At 45.5% G+C, this 16,648-nt stretch overlaps 1 protein-coding gene across 1 annotated transcript; it reads left to right on the top strand.

Annotated features, from left to right (window-relative positions):
- The first annotated feature begins 10,044 nt into the window (after positions 1-10,044).
- LOC103724059 (uncharacterized) lies at positions 10,045-11,595 on the top strand. Its single transcript, XM_008815207.6, has one exon. It carries the CDS (start codon positions 10,330-10,332, stop codon positions 11,251-11,253), a length of 924 nt encoding a protein of 307 aa, XP_008813429.1. The 5' UTR covers positions 10,045-10,329; the 3' UTR covers positions 11,254-11,595.
- The last annotated feature ends 5,053 nt before the right edge of the window (positions 11,596-16,648 follow it).

The following is a 16,648-nucleotide window of genomic DNA, read 5'->3' as shown; positions in this document are numbered from 1 at the left end:
TTTTTCTTTCTTTTTTTTTTGAGAGAGAGAGATTCATGTTGATTTAAGATTTTTATTTTGTTTGAGCTGATGAATGCTAGGTATTAAACATCTAAGTGGTCTAGGTTGTTTTCTAAAACTGGATGTGGGGTAGAGATGCTAAAGATCTTAGCAGCCAAAATATTTTGCCTTAATAGTTTTTTAAGCTATATATAATGTGGTAGAGTATTGTCATACAATTATAAATTACATGGCTCCCTTAATGACATTGCATGATCATTTATTAATCATTAATATTCTCTATAAAAATGATATTATGTCTAGTTTAGAAATAATACAGTCTTCATTAATTAGCAACAATAATTAAAAAAATACATCATCTAAATGCTTAAGTAAAGAGTAATAAACTTGAGGCAAGGATTGGGGTAATCTGCAGATGAAGGAGAAGATTGAGGCACAAAATAGCTAATAGTGTAAAAAAGAAGTGCCAATTCATAAGCTTGCGGGAAAATGAATTTTTTAACTTTAGGACTCTAAAATTAGAAATTTAAGAAGCAGGTATGTGGGGGGAGCAAGTAGTATTGCTTTATGAACCCCAAATGGCCATTGTCAGCTAGTCCTAGAAATGTGTTATTTTAGGAGGCAACAGAGGAAGAGCAGATGTTGGATTGGTTGCCGGGAGTAATCAAATAAGAGATGACGAAGAATACTTATAGATCTCTCTCTTTCCTACACACCCAAGCCCCTCCAATAATCCTCTTAAAATATAACCATATACCTACATTTTTTTATTTTTTTTTTTGCTAAAACCGGTGTTTCATACTATACGGGTACGAATACACCTAGAAGAGTCTGCATACAAAATATCCCAGAATGCACCAGGCAAATCATCCTCACCAACTCATAAAGAGCCGCCTGAGTGGCTCGCAACATACGCTGCCACCCAGTCCGCCGCCCCATTGGCCTCCCGATATACATGCACAGCTCGAAAGAGTATCCCCTCCCTTACCATCAACCATATGTCTCGGAGCAATGGGTGAACTCCCCTATCGCTATAAGGGCCCTTCCGGACCCAGCTGATCACAGCGGCCGAGTCTCCCTCCAAGAGGATGGAGCTTGCCCGAAGAACGGATCGTGCATATCGCAACCCCATCCAAGCCGCTCGCAGCTCTGCCCCTGGGACCGAGATGTCGAAGATCTGACAGCCTCCTGCTGCCACCGTGCTGGAATCCGGACCCCTGATGACAAACCCAGCTCCTCCCCTCCTACCTCCATCCTAGACTGAGCCATCAAAATTGACCTTGAGGAAGCTCGGGGGTGGGGGCTCCCAGGTGAAAAACACCACATAAGGAGCTGCCGAAGCAAAGTGGGGGCCCCAGGTATCCCGAGCTGTCAAAGGTCCATAGTCTGAATCTACGTGAAAGAACTCCGCTGCCTGTGCCCGAGCCCGCTCCATCACAAACCACGGGGACAGACTAATATCACCAAAAATGCGACCGTTTCTGGCCAACCAAACCTGATAAGCTATGCATGACGCTCTAATGGCCGTAAAACGCATCGGTGGGGATCTAGACCAGCCCCGAACCTCCTCCAGAAAGCAATCCCTCCGGCTCCAAGAGCCCTCCGGGAGCCCTGACAGCCTCCAAGTCCTCCTCGCCCAACCACACTGGAAGAGTACATGATCCACTGACTCGTCCACCTCGCAGAGCGTGCACAAGGGAGAAATGCTAACCCCCCGTCGGCTCAACTCTGAGCTAGTCGGCAGGCGATCTCAGGCCACCTTCCAAAGGAATAGTGCCACCCTCTGGTGTAGGCCAAACCTCCATACCCGACCATAGTCCCTACCCAGCTCAGACTCCTGCAGAAGAACCCTAGAAACATCACCAACGCTGACTCTGGTCCTGCAGGTGGTACTCCAGACCCTGACATCCGGACCTGCTGATCCCGGGATGGGAAGAGCCCGAATGCGCTCCACTAAGTGCTCCCCAAATAACTGGCCCAGTCTGTCCGCATCCCACTCCATCTCCCCTGGTACGAGGAGATCGCATACCCGGAGTCCCACAGCCCTCTCAACTCTGATCATCGTCGGCCACAAGCTCAGCGGGAGAGCGTCCACCCATGGATCCTCCATCACGTCAATGGTCCGGCCATCGCCAGTCAACCACCTGGAATGTGCCTGGGCCATAGGCAAATACCTCCCAACCTCCCGCCACATAAAGGATCTCCTCCGGCTACCCACTACCTGGCCCACTAAGCCTGCTCGACCATATCTCGCTATCATGACCTGACTCCAGAGTCCATGTGGCTCTAGAACAATCTGCACCGCCCGCCTCGCCAGGAGTGCCTCTCGCCTCGCCAGGAGAGACTGTACCCCCAGGCCACCCTCACTCAAAAGCAGGCAAACTCTCTCCCAGGCCACCAGATGCACCCCATGGCCCCTCCCCAAGGAGCCCCACAGGAAGCTACGCATAAGCCGCTCAATCCCCACCAGCACTGTCTTCGACACAACTGTGTGGGCCATAATGTAAACCGGCATGGAGCAGAGCACTGACCTGACCAGCATCAGCCTGCCCATCATAGAGAGCGATGAGGCCCTCCAACCCTCAAGCCTACTCTATACTCTCTGCACCAATGTGGAGCACTCCGCCACCCGCAACCTCCTCCTAGTAATGGGGACTCCAAGATAGTCTAGTGCCCCCTCCTGCTCCTGCATCCCCAATATCACCCTAATCTCCCGTCGCACCCTCCGCTCTGTGCTCGGACTAAAATGTATAGATGACTTTTGGAGATTAATCCTCTGCCCAGACGCCGCACAGTACTCAGTCAGCACTCTCTGGAAGGCTCGGGCATCCCTAGCTCTCGCCCTAGCAAGCAGCAGGCAATCGTCTGCAAACAACAAATGAGAAATGGGGCGAGCGCCAGGGGCTGGACTATAGGCAGCCAACCCCTGGTCCTCGCAAGCTACATGTAGGCAACGAGAAAGTACATCAGAGCAAATAATGAACAGATATAGGGATAGAGGACATCCCTGGCGAAGCCCCATAGTAGCTCGAAAGAAGGGGGATGGCGTACCATTGACCAAGATGGAGAAAGTAGGCCCTTGCACACAGCCAAGGACCCAGTCAATCCAGATCTGATGGAATCCAAAGCTCTCCAATGCACGTCTGAGGAAATCCCAGCGGATCCGGTCATAAGCACGCTCCATATCCAGTTTCACAGCCATCAAATATCGCCTCCTCGAAGCTCGCTGTAAGTCTCCCATCATCTCCTGGGCTAGCAATATATTATCCGATATACTCCTTCCCCCCACAAACGCCCCCTGCTCCATACTAATCATGCTAGGCAACAAAGCCCTCATTCTCCCAACCATGATCTTCGCTACTACTTTGTACAAAGTGGTGCACAAACTAATGGGCCGATAATGACCCGGCTCCGCCGCATCCTGACGCTTCGAGACCAAGGTGATATAAGTGACCTGCCAGGCATCAGCCATCACCGTCCGAGTGAAGTATAACTGCACTGCCTCCACTACTGACCTCCGAATGATACTCCAATACCTCCGAAAAAAGAATGGCGGAAATCCATCCGGACTTGGTGCCTTGTCCTCCCCCAGGGCCCAAACTGCCTCCTGCACTTCTCTATCTGAAACTGGCTGGATTAATGCTTCATTCTCTGACTCCTCAACCCGGACTGCCGGCCTGGGGAGCTGGTTCAACACATAGGGCCCATCTACCTCCGTCCACCTGGATTTGAAAAAATCAAACAACACCTGTCTCACTGCAATGTCCTCCACCACCCGCTGGCCCGCCCCAACCCTCAACGACCGAATCATATTCCTTTACCTTCTAATGACCGTCGATCGATGGAAGAAGCTAGTGTTCCGATCCCCCTCCTTGACCCACTGGATCCTCGACTTCTGCCGCCAAATTGTCTCCTGTTGATGCAGCAAGGAGTGATGTGAAGCCAAGTAGCGTCGCAAGTCCGCCATCTCACCCTCCTCCAACTCCCCACCTCGGTCCTCCCTCCCCTGAAGATCTGCAATCCTGCCCTCCACCTCCTCTAGTCTCCGGAATATGTTACCCACTACCTCCCGGTTCCATCTGCGAAGATGACGCTTGGTGAGCTCCAAACTCCGCGACACTCTCTGCATGGCATCTCCCTGTACTGGCATGCCCCAAGCCTCTCTAACTATTTTCCAAGATTGGGGGTAAGACAACCACAGCTTCTCAAAACGGAAAGGACTATGGTAAATGGAGCTCGAAGCTGTAGAGATCAGAATAGGACAGTGATCTGAGGCAATCCGAGCAAGATGACTAACCTGATAGGAGGGGAACCGCTGAATCCAATCCGGGGAGGCAATGGCCCTGTCAAGCCGCTCCCACACCCTCGGGCGTCCAGACTGATTGTTACACCAAGTGAAGCGCGGTCCAGTGAAGCCAAGATCCACTAAGCCAGCCACATCCAGAAACTCTCGAAACTCCCTCCTGTCCACTGAATCAGAATAGACTCTGCCTCCTCGTTTCTCAGAGGGGCCAAGAATGCAGTTAAAGTCTCCCACCACCATAGTCGGCACCCCCTGGGTCAACAAACATGACAGCTCACCCCAGAGAACTCTCCCAGTACGGTAATCAGTGCTAGCATAGACCCCACACAGGACCCATGGGGATTCATTCGGTTCCGAGATGACCATCACAACCTGCTGCGGGCAATTGCAAAAGACATCTATAGAGGCCACTCCTCGTCTCCACAACATCACAATACCACCAGACAAGCCCTGAGACTCTATTACAAAAGACTCCCAGTCAACGGCCAACCGCCGCATCACCCGGCGCAACCCTTCTCCAGACACTCGTGTTTCACAAATAAAACAAACCTCGGGGCAATGAAGTTGAACTAGTCTCTTGAACGACGTCAAGAATAAAGGCTTGGCCGCCCCCCTACAATTCCAAGCTAGTATTTTCATTTAACACTATGGGATGAAGATGAGGCTCGCCCCTGACTTGGGCTGACCGCACCCTGTAAGGTCCTTGTGTCTTCCCCGGACTCCACCCCACCACCCTGAATCACCGCACGCAACAGGTCCACCACCATCCCGTGGGTTTGAATGGGGGAGCTGGACCCATGACCGGAACTGCTTGGGATGCCTCTCAACACCACCTTCGCTGATGCACCAAGAGAGGGCTCCGCCGGCACCCAAGAGCTTGAGAGGTCCTCCACTTCTCCCGACGCTGGCCTCCCCCCTGTTTGCAGATCCGCGGGCATCACCCCACTCTGCACCGTCGGAACAGGAAGCCCCTCCATCAACTTAACCTCCAGGGACATCCTTGTGGCTGGTGTCATCCCACCGCCTCCTGCCACGGCTGCCCGCGGCTGAGGGACCAGATCCACCACCACCGGATCGCACGCCGTAGATGTGACCTCCGTCGCTGGCTCCACAGCTCCCTCAACTATTGGGCCACCACCAGTCGCCGGCCGGCTGGGGGCCCTCACCGGCGGCAGCGAGGCACTCCGGAAATGCCTCCTTCCTTCCTCCCTCAGTCGGAGCTTCGGATCATCGAAGGAAGACGATGAAGATGACCGACGGATCTGAGTCGGCACGTTCCGTCTCGCCTCCAGTCCCTTGGAAGCCTTGGCCGGGCTGCGAGCCCGCTTCATTGGGCTTGGGCCCTGTCCACGGGCCCGCCCGGAAGCGCTAGCCTGGCCCATTCTCGCCTGGCCCAGTCCATCCTTGGGTAGGCTTGATGATGGGCCAGGATCCAGCCCGACCGCCTCGACTCGCCCGGGTACCACTCGGCCCGCAGCGGACGCCAAGTTCAACCCGGACCCCGGTCCAAGTGTAGTTGACTCAGTGTCCATCACCACACCCGCCGCTACCTTCTCCGGCGACCTCCTCCTTGCCAGCTTGGATGGCTTTTGCCAACCATCCGTGTCCGTGGGCGACTCGGAGAGGGACTTCGCCGCTATAGGGGACCTCGGCCTCGACCCGGAGGCCTCCTGCACCGGCGTATGATCCCCTTTCGACACAGCAGCCTGCTTTCCCTTCGGCTTGCTCCCCTTCGGCTGCCACAGCTTGGATGTAGTCAGCCACGGACCGAAGGGCAGCCGGCTTCCCAGACTGTCCCCCTCCTTCAACTCCGCCCCCGGCTCCTGAGAAAGAGAATCACCCTGTACGCCGGGCATCGCCGGAGTTGTGGAAGGAAACGGGCAAGCACCCTCTCCATGCCCAAGCCTAGCACACCTGTAGCAGAAGCCAGGCAAGTTCTCATAGCGGAACGCCTGCCAGTGAGAATCTGCTCCAACCTGGATGAAGGTCCCTGGCCGGAGCGGTTCGCACACATCCATCTCGACCTTGACGCGGGCAAACCCCAGTTTCCGGCCTTGGTCGGTGACCTTGTCCAGCGCCAGTGGCCGACCCGCCTTCTCCGCAATGCTCCAAATAAGCTCCTTTGTCCAGTATTCCGTCGGCAAGCTCGGGAGCCGTAGCCAAATAACCGCCCGACTCAACCGATTGGCCCCCGGAACGAAGTTAGGCCGCCATCGCTCCATCGCCAGGAGTTGCCCTGCCACCAGCTAGGGTCCGGCCTCCATGGCAGCCTCCCGATCCCTCTCACACCGGAACCGGAAGACAAAAGTCTCTTCCGCCATCATGAAGTCCTCGACATCGTAGTCAAGTTTCCCGACCACCCGCAGCTCCCGGCAGATCCATTCCACCGGAACTCGATGCCCTAGGCTGCGCATAATAACAGCGGTGTCACGCCAAGCCGCCCTAGCCAGCTCCATCTTCTCCGGCGGGATTTCTACCACATCCGTGAACCGCTGTTTCAGGGTTTTCAGCTCCGCGGACGAGATCTGATGGTTGGACCAGGTCGGCGTCTTCGAATGGCCCTTCGCCATATCCGCCCACGACCGGTTCTTCTCGCCCGCTCGCAGCTGTTGCTACACCCCCTTGTCGCCCCTGCCCGCCTCTGTTTTCTCAGGACCAGGTGTCCCACATCCGCCTCTGTTTTCCACCCCCCCACCGCCCCCCCCCCCCCCCCCCCCCCCCCCCCCCCCCCCCCCCCCCCCCCCGCGCGTCACTCCTTCTCTCACCTCCCTACCCGTCCCTTCGCCAACAGCACTCCTCCTTGACAGTGTCACACCTAAAGAAGAAGGATCTGAATTTCAAGGACGTCCAAAATAAATACCTTTAACTTGTATTATTTTCGTCCATATACATCCACCAAACTTAAAGCGAATGCTTTAAGACCTGGCAAGAGGAGAGGCATCTCGTCCAGTTCCTATAAAAAAATAAGATTAGGTCGAGACTTCTAAAGCCATTCATGCAAGAAATAAGAAAAAAGAGGAAAAAAATAATAGGAATAAAAAAAAGAAAAGAAGAAAATAAGAGAAAGAAAGGAAAGAGGGGATATAAAAGAAAAGGAAAGAAGAGAGAGAGAGAAAGGGGAGAAGAAAAAGAAAGACAAGAAAGAAGAAACAAGGAAAAGAAAGAAGATAATGGAAAAAAAGAAATGAAAGAATGATTAAAAGTGAGGAAGAAAATAAGGAGGGAAGAAAGAAAAATAAAGAAAGAAAGAAGAGTATAGAGACGGAGGGCATTTATTGGAGTGCTCGATTGTGATAGCCTGGGATGAAGTGGAATAGTGGAGTTTCTTATTCCATAGGGAGAAACTGAGAACCGGATCTAAAATTTTGCTCATAAATTTATAAAACCACGAGTTACCAACTTAAGATTATATATATATATAAAAAAAAGTTGAACTATATGGAAAACAGCCACAATGAGAATGACTAAAGATTCTTATTTTCAAACCACTGGTTACCAACTTAAGATTATATAAAAAAAAAAAACTTGAGCCATATGGAAAACAGCCACAATGAGAAGAACTAAAGATTCTTATTCTAAGTGGACATCATCCTTAGCATATAGCTCCCAATACCAATAGAGATTATTGGAGCGATCTTGATTGTTCTTTATTTACATGTTAAATTGATAACATATTAAAAATGAAAAATTCAAAATATATCTCCTAAGTATGAAACTACAATCAATGGTGCACTACAAAATGGGAAGGCAATTCATAAAAGAGAATGCAATTCACCTTAAGGCCCTGTTTGGGGGAGCTGTTAGTAGTAGAGCTTTTGGAAGTAGAACTGTTGGAAGTAGAGCGTCTGAAGCAAAGCGTTTATAAAAAGCTGTTTGCTGTTTGGTAGTTACATTTCTAAAGTGCTGTGGTACTTTAACATGTATTTAGTAAACAGATTGAGAAAGTACTTCTGTGTGACAAAATGACCATAAAGGACATCATCAGTATTATACAACAAAGCATAATAAAATATAATATATATTTATACATAAATATATGATATAATATAATATTAATGTAATGTAATATAATATTATTATAATATAGTATTATAATATTATGTATTATAGAATAATAATTTAATATAATATTAAATTATTTAACATAACATATCAATGTATTATGATATAATGTAATATAATATTATATTTATAGTATAATACAATAATAAATATATATAATATTATAATTATTAGTGTAAATTAATTTTTCATCCTTCTAATGACTATTTATCTCTCTAACAAATTTTCTAGCTAGATAATAAAATTGGTTAAATAATTACTAATATTTTTATTTATTTATTTATTTAGATCAGATTATTTGCCACTCACTCATTATTTTTTTTATTTATTTTATTTAGTTATTTATTTATTATTTTATTTCATTGAATTATAGAAGGGTCGTCGGCTATGGGTGGTAGCCGGCATGGTGGCTGCCACCGTGGGCAGCCACGAGCTCCCAAAACAAAAAAAAAAAAAAAAAAGAAGAGGAAGAAGGAACAGAGGCGGCAGCGTTGAGAGGAAGAAGAAGATAGAGAAGGAGAGGGAGAGCATGGGTGAGAGAGGAAGAGATGGGATAAGGGTTTTGGGAAAAAAAAGTGAGATTTAAATGGGGGTAATTTGGTCCAAAAAACAGCTTCCCGACAAAGTTGAAAACAACATTTTCGGAAAGCTCCAAATTGGAGCTTCTCCCCAAAAGCTGTTTTCAGCTTCCCGCAAAAGCTGAAACAACTTTTCGAAAATTTTATCAAACACTATTTTTTATCTAAAAGTACTTTTGGAGGGCCAGAAAGTGCTTTTTGGCCCTCCAAAAGCTCCCCCAAACAGGGCCTAAAAATCAAAGGAAAAAGAAAGAACATTGTTATGTTTCCCAAAAATATTCTAGTATTGAATTCCTTGTATGTGCATCATAATGCTGGACTCAGGTATATTTATAAGCATTTCATGGGAAACACATAACATATGGCTTCAATAACATCCATCTTGAACGCATGCCTACAAGAGTTCCAATTAAGATCTCTCTCTATAGTCCTCCCAATACCATTTCCAATGCTTTGCATGTCTAGATTTAGCAATCAGTGAGTCATGTTGAGTTAAGATCATACATTAGAGGTTAATGGCTTTGACATAAACCTAAATCAACCTGCTTGCAGGCTAAGAATGCATGACCCAGAGGGTGACAATTCATGACCAACCTAACAAATCGTGACAATTTATGTTTTCATTTGACTCGAACTAGCTCTATCTAAATAAAACTCTGCTATTACAAAACATCTCAGGTCAAAAGCTTTGATTCATTCAAATCAAAGTAAAAGAGACAAGAAATCCCAGCCCAAAGAGGGTGAGGTCAGGTTCTTAGAACGGGTCAATCTTTTTACTACCCTTATTCATAAGAGCTGCTGAAGAAAATAGTGTTGCCCTGAGGTTTGATACAATACTAATTCTTCGACGAAATACGGGCATACAATTTGGAAATATGTAGAACACAAGTAGATGATAAGTTTTATTTAATACATATTCTTTTTTTGTATCATCATGCATGAACAATGATGCATGCTCTATGGCCCCCCCTAATAAAACTTGGTGTAGCTTAAAAGCTTAGCATGCTTCCTTTCCTTTTCTTGCCCCCTCCGCCATTTATTCTGTTTCAATTAAATTAATACGCCACAAGCTACCTCAAATCCCAGCGTAAAGCTGACGCAACCGCGTCGCCTCTCTTTCTTCATTCGGCCGCGCTCCCCCCCCTTCTCTCTGTTTCTAACTACTTCCTTCTTCGCGGAAAACGCCGAGTCCGCATCTCTCAGTCTCCTTCCCTTCCAAAGCACACATTCCACGTTCCATTTACGGCAACCCCACTCCCTCCCTCCCTCCCTCCAAACCGAGGATTAAATTCGTATTAACACTAAAACGGTATTAAAACGAGCTAAAATAATCCAAAAAAATCCGCCGCAAAAACCAACTAAAAAGCACCCCACCGGTCCCCTTCTATGGGCTGTGCCTCCTCTCGCGATCGCTGCATCGCCTTCTCTCCAACGCCGCCGCCGCCTCCTCTCTCTCTTCCTCAGCCTCCGCCGCCGCCTCCGCCTCCACCGCCGGCGCTTTTGTTAGGGAGAACCCCCACTCTCTCCTCTCCTATCGTGGTCCATCACGCATCCCTCCACCAGGGGGACTCCACCCACCTCGTCTCTCTCACCTCCACCACCTACGGTTCCCTCAAAACCCTAGACGATCCCGATCCCTCCCTCTCCGTGGCCTTCGCCTCCCCCACTGCTGTTATCAACGCCTGGGACCTCATGGACGGCCTCGACGACCTCGCCGCCTCCGCCTCCGCCGCCAAGAAGCCCTACCTCCTCCCCCGATCCCTCACCTACCACCACCATCATCGCCCGATCAAGGCTAAGGACGAGCATCCCGCTGTCAAACCCCTCTGGAAGCACCTCGCCGACGAGCCCAAGCGCCCCAAGGTCGTCCTCTTCTCCACCTCCCTCCGTGGCATCCGCCGGACCCACGAGGACTGCTGCACCGTCCGCGCCATACTCCGCGGCTTCCGCGTCGCCGTCGACGAGCGGGACGTTTCCATGGACGCCGCCTACCGGCGGGAGCTGCAGGCGCTGCTGGGAAAGGGCCGGCCTTTCTCGCTCCCCCAGGTGTTCGTTGGCGGGCGGTGCCTTGGCGGCGCGGAGGAAATCCGGCAGCTCCACGAGGCCGGGGAGCTGGGGCGGCTTCTCGAAGGGGTCGCCGCGCAGGATCCTGCGTTCGTGTGCAGCGGCTGCGGCGGAGTTCGGTTCGTTCCGTGCACCAATTGCAGCGGCAGCCGCAAGGTGTTCGTCGAGGTGGACGGGAGGATGCGTCGCTGCGAGGAGTGCAACGAGAATGGATTGGTACGCTGCCCTAACTGCTGTTCTTGCTGATGCTCCCGCATGAAAGAAAATGGAAAAATCGTTCCTGAAATTAGATATGAAGAAATGAGAAGGAAGGAGAACGAAAAAAGATTATTTTTTGTAATTTTCTTTCTTCTTTTTGGGCCAATTTGGATGCATTTTAATTGCAGTTGATTGATTCTTGAAGGGGGTGGGAATCAATTGAGATGTGTATGGAAGTAGTGCTTTTCTTGGTATATAAGAAATGTGGGCTATAAATGAAGGGATTATTGGTAACGGGGATTGTTGGATACTTGGTACCTGTGAAGGGGGAAACATCCGGGTTCTTGTCTGTATGCTTGTAATAATGGAAATAAAATTGTTTGTATAAAACTACAGCAATCAATTCGTCTATGTAAATAGGAAGCATGGGTTGCTTACTTTTATTAGTGTATTTTGGAAGAACTGCGGTTATTTGCTCTAATCTTGGCACATGGAAGCTGTGATTTGTTTTCTAGTTTAGTTACCAGATGAACGATCTACTTCATGTTATAGGATTAGTTTTTCTTGTTTCTTTGGTATGAAACTGTTCATGGATCTTCTTTTTGGGCTAATACTAATGATTAGCTTCTGTCAATATCTTAGTGTGCCCAAGCTGGTTCGTATTAAGCAAATCAGAACAGTGCTGGAAAGCCCTTTTTCTTTGGGTATACCTACACATGCATAGGCCTATGATTTGAGCTATGCATGCATGCCTGAAAATATTTATGGTCAGGATCAGATAGGGAATGGGTTTATTAGGGGATCATGATGTAAGCCGTATGGTGTGCAAACTGAATACGTTAAAAGATAGTAATAGCCTCCTAGGTAGTGGAGGGAGGTTGCTTTTAGGGAGTTAGGGGAGAACTGTCAAGTCAGGCATTTTGGAGCTGATTCATGATATCAATTGAAAGCAAGACGATAATGATATGAAGGTTTTCAGAATAAGAAGCATCTAAAGCATTATTTTTAAGAAACTGGATAGGTGCTATAGGCTATAAGAATGTAATGTAACTGCTGGAGTGCTTCTCAAAATGGGAATAGAAAAATAAATTTAATTACATATTGAGGACTGAAGCCAGTAGAAGTGTTTAAAGGAGCAATGAATAGAATGTTAGAAACCCAAGAAACTCTTCACAAATTTTTTGGAGGTGAGAAGTGATGTGGCCGAAACTGACTGGTTTAGAGTCAGGGCAACCATATTGCCTCTCTCAATTCTAAATGATTATTGTGAATGTTCTAATGGGTATTTTCAAATAATTATACCAATACAGTCTAGAGAGGATTCTAGTAACACGCCTCTCACTCCTAAGAAAGAAGCTACCCAGAAACTCAAGACTATGGTGGTTTGTCAAATAAGGTGCATAAGATCATATAGTAATCTTTTGGCCCAAGGACTGAAGGGGGATCTTGGTTTATTGTAATTGTGAATGGAGATTAACTTTTGCTTGCATATAAATGTATTATGCACGACATACTTGCAAAGAGCAACATTGCTAAGAAAGTTGAGTGCAGAAATGGTTATTGTATCTTTTTGTGGGATTTCTTGTCTTCTTTTGTATAGCTTGGAGGCACTTTGTGCTTTAAAATAACCTATTATGTCACAGATGTCACTTGTTAAGGTCTTAGCATTGTTGCTGGCTAGGATGAAGTAGAGGTGACCTAGGCAAGCTGCCCTCTGTGGTAAAAGAGGGCTGGTGGGAGACTTTTTGAGGTTTTTAGTCTAACCTATGCAGGTATCAGATCCATATAATCTTAAAGAAAGTCTTGTTATGAACCCATACCCAAGTGTCATATCCATGCCCATATCAATGTGTCCTATGTGGATACCACTAGGCAAATCAAGAGGTCCTGGTAAAATGGATTCTAAGGCCTTTGGCAGCCCAATTTGTATGTAGGTATGTGCTGTTTCTGGGAGGAGCATATCAAATATTTTAGTTTTGGAGTTGTGGTAAAAGTTGAATCCTACCTTTGAGTAGAGTAGCTTGTGGCTGTCTTTGAATGAAAAGGGTGAAACTGGACATAAAGATTCAGTTGTCTTGTCAGAACAGCTTAGGTGTTCTTTCCTCATCATCCTTGCAAATTCACTAAGATATGCTATTCTGTTCTTTATGCATCTGATCATCTTTTCTTAGTGACTCAATGCTTGGTTTATTTCATGGAATTGGCTTCTCTGAACAATGATAAGCGCGAATGCTGGAATTTCTTTTCATGTGGATGGTAGAGTTGAGACCTATATCCCCCATGCATTATTATCATTATTGAATGTCTATTGCCTGTGTCCCCTGATTGGTATTGATATGGTCTTTAGATATGTTCAGCTGGGGAATTGGCCCTTCTTTTGACTTCCTCCTACTTTGTCGATTTAGTGTTGCTGATGGCCACTTACTCTTCTGATATCTAGTTTGATCTTCTTTTGTTTCTTTATGTAATCTTTGTTCTTTTTGGATTATGATGGACTTAGAAAGCTTTTTAAGTCAGAATTTTGGTCCATTTTTCTTTATCTCAAACACTCGCACCTGATTTCATCTTAAGTCTGTTGCAATCATCCTTGCTTATAGGTTTTCTAATTTGATTGATGTATCCATGGACTTGTGGTGGTTTTAATTTATTTGGTAAGACATTTTGATGTTCTACATGTGATGGTTCAGTTGAGACTTACTTTTTGACTTAGATTTTGTTGATTGCTTATTAACCTTAATTAGTAAGGTTAGCTGCAGCTTTATGTTCTCGGTCATTGGCAACATCCTGAAGTTATCCTTATCTTTGCATGGTTTTGGTTTGTGTCTTCTATATCCTTCTGCTTCCATATAACCTTGAGATGACGCTGTGTCAATTACTTGACATATATAAATATGAATAGAATTCGTTCTGTCTCTTAATTATTTAGGAGTTGAAATGGACTTTATGTTAGTAAGCATATTTTTGATGTGTTTTTTTGGCATCACAAGTTTACATGCATTTTCTTTTGGGAAACTGTTGAGCAGCTATATATGCATATACTCGAAAAGAGCTGGTCCCTATCATCTAGAAGTTGTTAGAGAAGAGTGGATTTTTCAGAGAGGTGCATGAGCTTCTAGTCTGTGTCTATTTATTTTATATAATGTTGCTATTCGGATAGATGGAGCTTTACCATTGTAGTCTCTGGATTGTTTGATATCGCATTATGCAGGAGTGACAATTGCTTTTTTTTTTGTCTATTTTTTTCTGTGAGTTTATTTGTTCATGTAATTGGGAGCAGTGCTTATTTCAGTGTTTATGCCAGTGAGATAAAGTTGTGACATGATCTCAAGGTTCTACATCTTATTGCGGAAATGTGCATTGGTTCTTGCTTTTGTTTATACCTTGTGCTTTTGCTATGGATGAAAGCCTTCTTTTCTCAGCCAGAAAAGGCCTATTCTTTTTTTGACACGATAACAGGTTGGTTTGACATACATATGAGTGGAAGTGTAAGATTAGCACATCAACTTTTTGGTTCCAGTGCCTCATCAAAAGGGGGAAAAGAAAAAACTTTGTGGCTCCAATGGTACCCTGACTCGTGTTTTTTTTTTTGGTAGAATTTTGCATTTATAACCTTCAAAAAGTGTATGCATGTGGGTATATATATATATCTATACACTCCCCTCTAGAAACATTCGAACTTATATGTATGAACCTCTGAAATGTGAAATAGACACAAATACATGCACACTAAATGACATCACATTAAAAAGAATGATGCTACAACATTATTCTACCTTTTTATCTCTCTGGAATTTTTTATATATTGTTTTCATAAAATGCTAATTAATTCCCTTCTTTCCTAGTTTAAGAGCCTTAGTTTTTCAAGAGTCACATAGTCTCCCCTCTTAGCTGAGCCTAACCAAATTCCAACACTTTATTGCCTCCCTTCATCTTATATAATTGAATCCCAGCCATACCCTCTGAAAATTTGCCATGTTCTCTGTACCAGTTCATCCATGAACTCTTTTTTCATTACATATCTTTTTAACTATGCACTGCTCCAACCTTATAACCCTAAGAGAGGCCTTGAACCCTTCTACATGTCATCTACTCTCATTCCCTTAAGGTAAACCTAAGCTAAAAGTCACCATTCTATCATCTCCCCTAATCATGCATAATCTAATCCTCCTCCATTTAATTCAGTTTCAAATTTCCCCCCTCTAGCTAAGACTTTCACAATTAGTGAGCCTACCTTATGAAATTCTCCACGTTTAATCCCCTTTTATTCATGAAGCCTGGGCAATTCTTCCGAGCAATAGAAGCCTGGGCAATTCTTCCCAGCAATAGAAGCCATATAAGGCATAGGAGTCCATAATAAGAGCTTAAGTACGGCTAATTCATTTTTCATGAAAAGAAATCAATAAGTATATTTTTTTATCTTTTTTAAAGAGATTATTTGATGAAAATTAAAAGTGAAATGAAGATGTGCCAAGCTTTTGGATGGCAAAAAATTTTCACGAAGCTTGCTCAAATAATGGGGATGAGATATATTGAATAGGGTTTTCTTTCTTTTTTTCCCTTTTTAGTAACTAAAAAAAATTACCTGGATTTGTGATTTGCGTCTATACTAGTAATTCTGCAAATTCTCTGTGCTGCATAACTTTAAAAAATTTGATTAATCTCTTCAAAAGACAATTGCATTTCAGTTAACTCTCTTTGGATGCAAAGCATTGTCCTTTGCCTGGGATAATCATTGGCCATGCTCATGAGAGTGATGTTTATCTTGTCATATTACACCTGAAGAAATATAGGTTGCATATATTGGAGGTGAATTATTACCGATCCTCAACATTAATCCATTAGGACAACTAGTTTGTGAGCTGAAGAACTGAAGTTTTCACCGTGGTAGATTTACTTTTTGAGAAAGAAGAGGAAGAGGGGAAATAAAAGAATGGCAAAGGGGGCCTATTCTTTTCTCTTTGGTAGGGATTCGGTTCAAGTGATATACAAGTAGCTTTGTAGTGTGATTGGTGCCTTGTCATTTGAGTTGGATGAATGACGAGAAATGTTCATAAAATATTTTTCGGATTCATAGGATCTGGTGGCCCATCGTCTTCGTGTGAGTGCATATCCTTCTCTCTCTATTTTAGGTGGAGGTTGGAAAATGGTAGAGAAGTGTGATTGATTAAGTGGTTCAAAAGGTGTTTCTGTTCTTTATTTGTTTTGGATAAGCGAATGAAAGCATGCGTTCCTAACCAAGCAAAGTCTTGATAGCACGGTTGATATCCATACAATGGTTACGACCTGAAACTGATATCTACAGCAGAACATTATATTGAGCTTTTATTAGGCCATCGATCGTCCAGAATTTTCTGTAAAAAATTATTTTATTTATTTGCAGGTCACCGTATGGTAATTAAGGTGCCGAAAAACTGTTAAAATAGCTGTCATTTACAGTCATGCT

The sequence above is a fragment of the Phoenix dactylifera genome, chromosome 17 (assembly GCF_051530095.1).
Source record: "Phoenix dactylifera cultivar Ajwa chromosome 17, Ajwa_hap1_PhDact_Kaust_v1.1, whole genome shotgun sequence".
In the NCBI taxonomy this organism is placed as follows: Eukaryota; Viridiplantae; Streptophyta; class Magnoliopsida; order Arecales; family Arecaceae; genus Phoenix; species Phoenix dactylifera.
This window is presented reverse-complemented; position numbering and strand designations above follow the sequence as displayed.

Coding starts and splice junctions, on each gene's coding strand:
- LOC103724059 (XM_008815207.6), top strand. CDS start 10,330: ATGGGCTGTGCCTCCTCTCGCGATCGCTGCATCGCCTTCTCTCCAACG.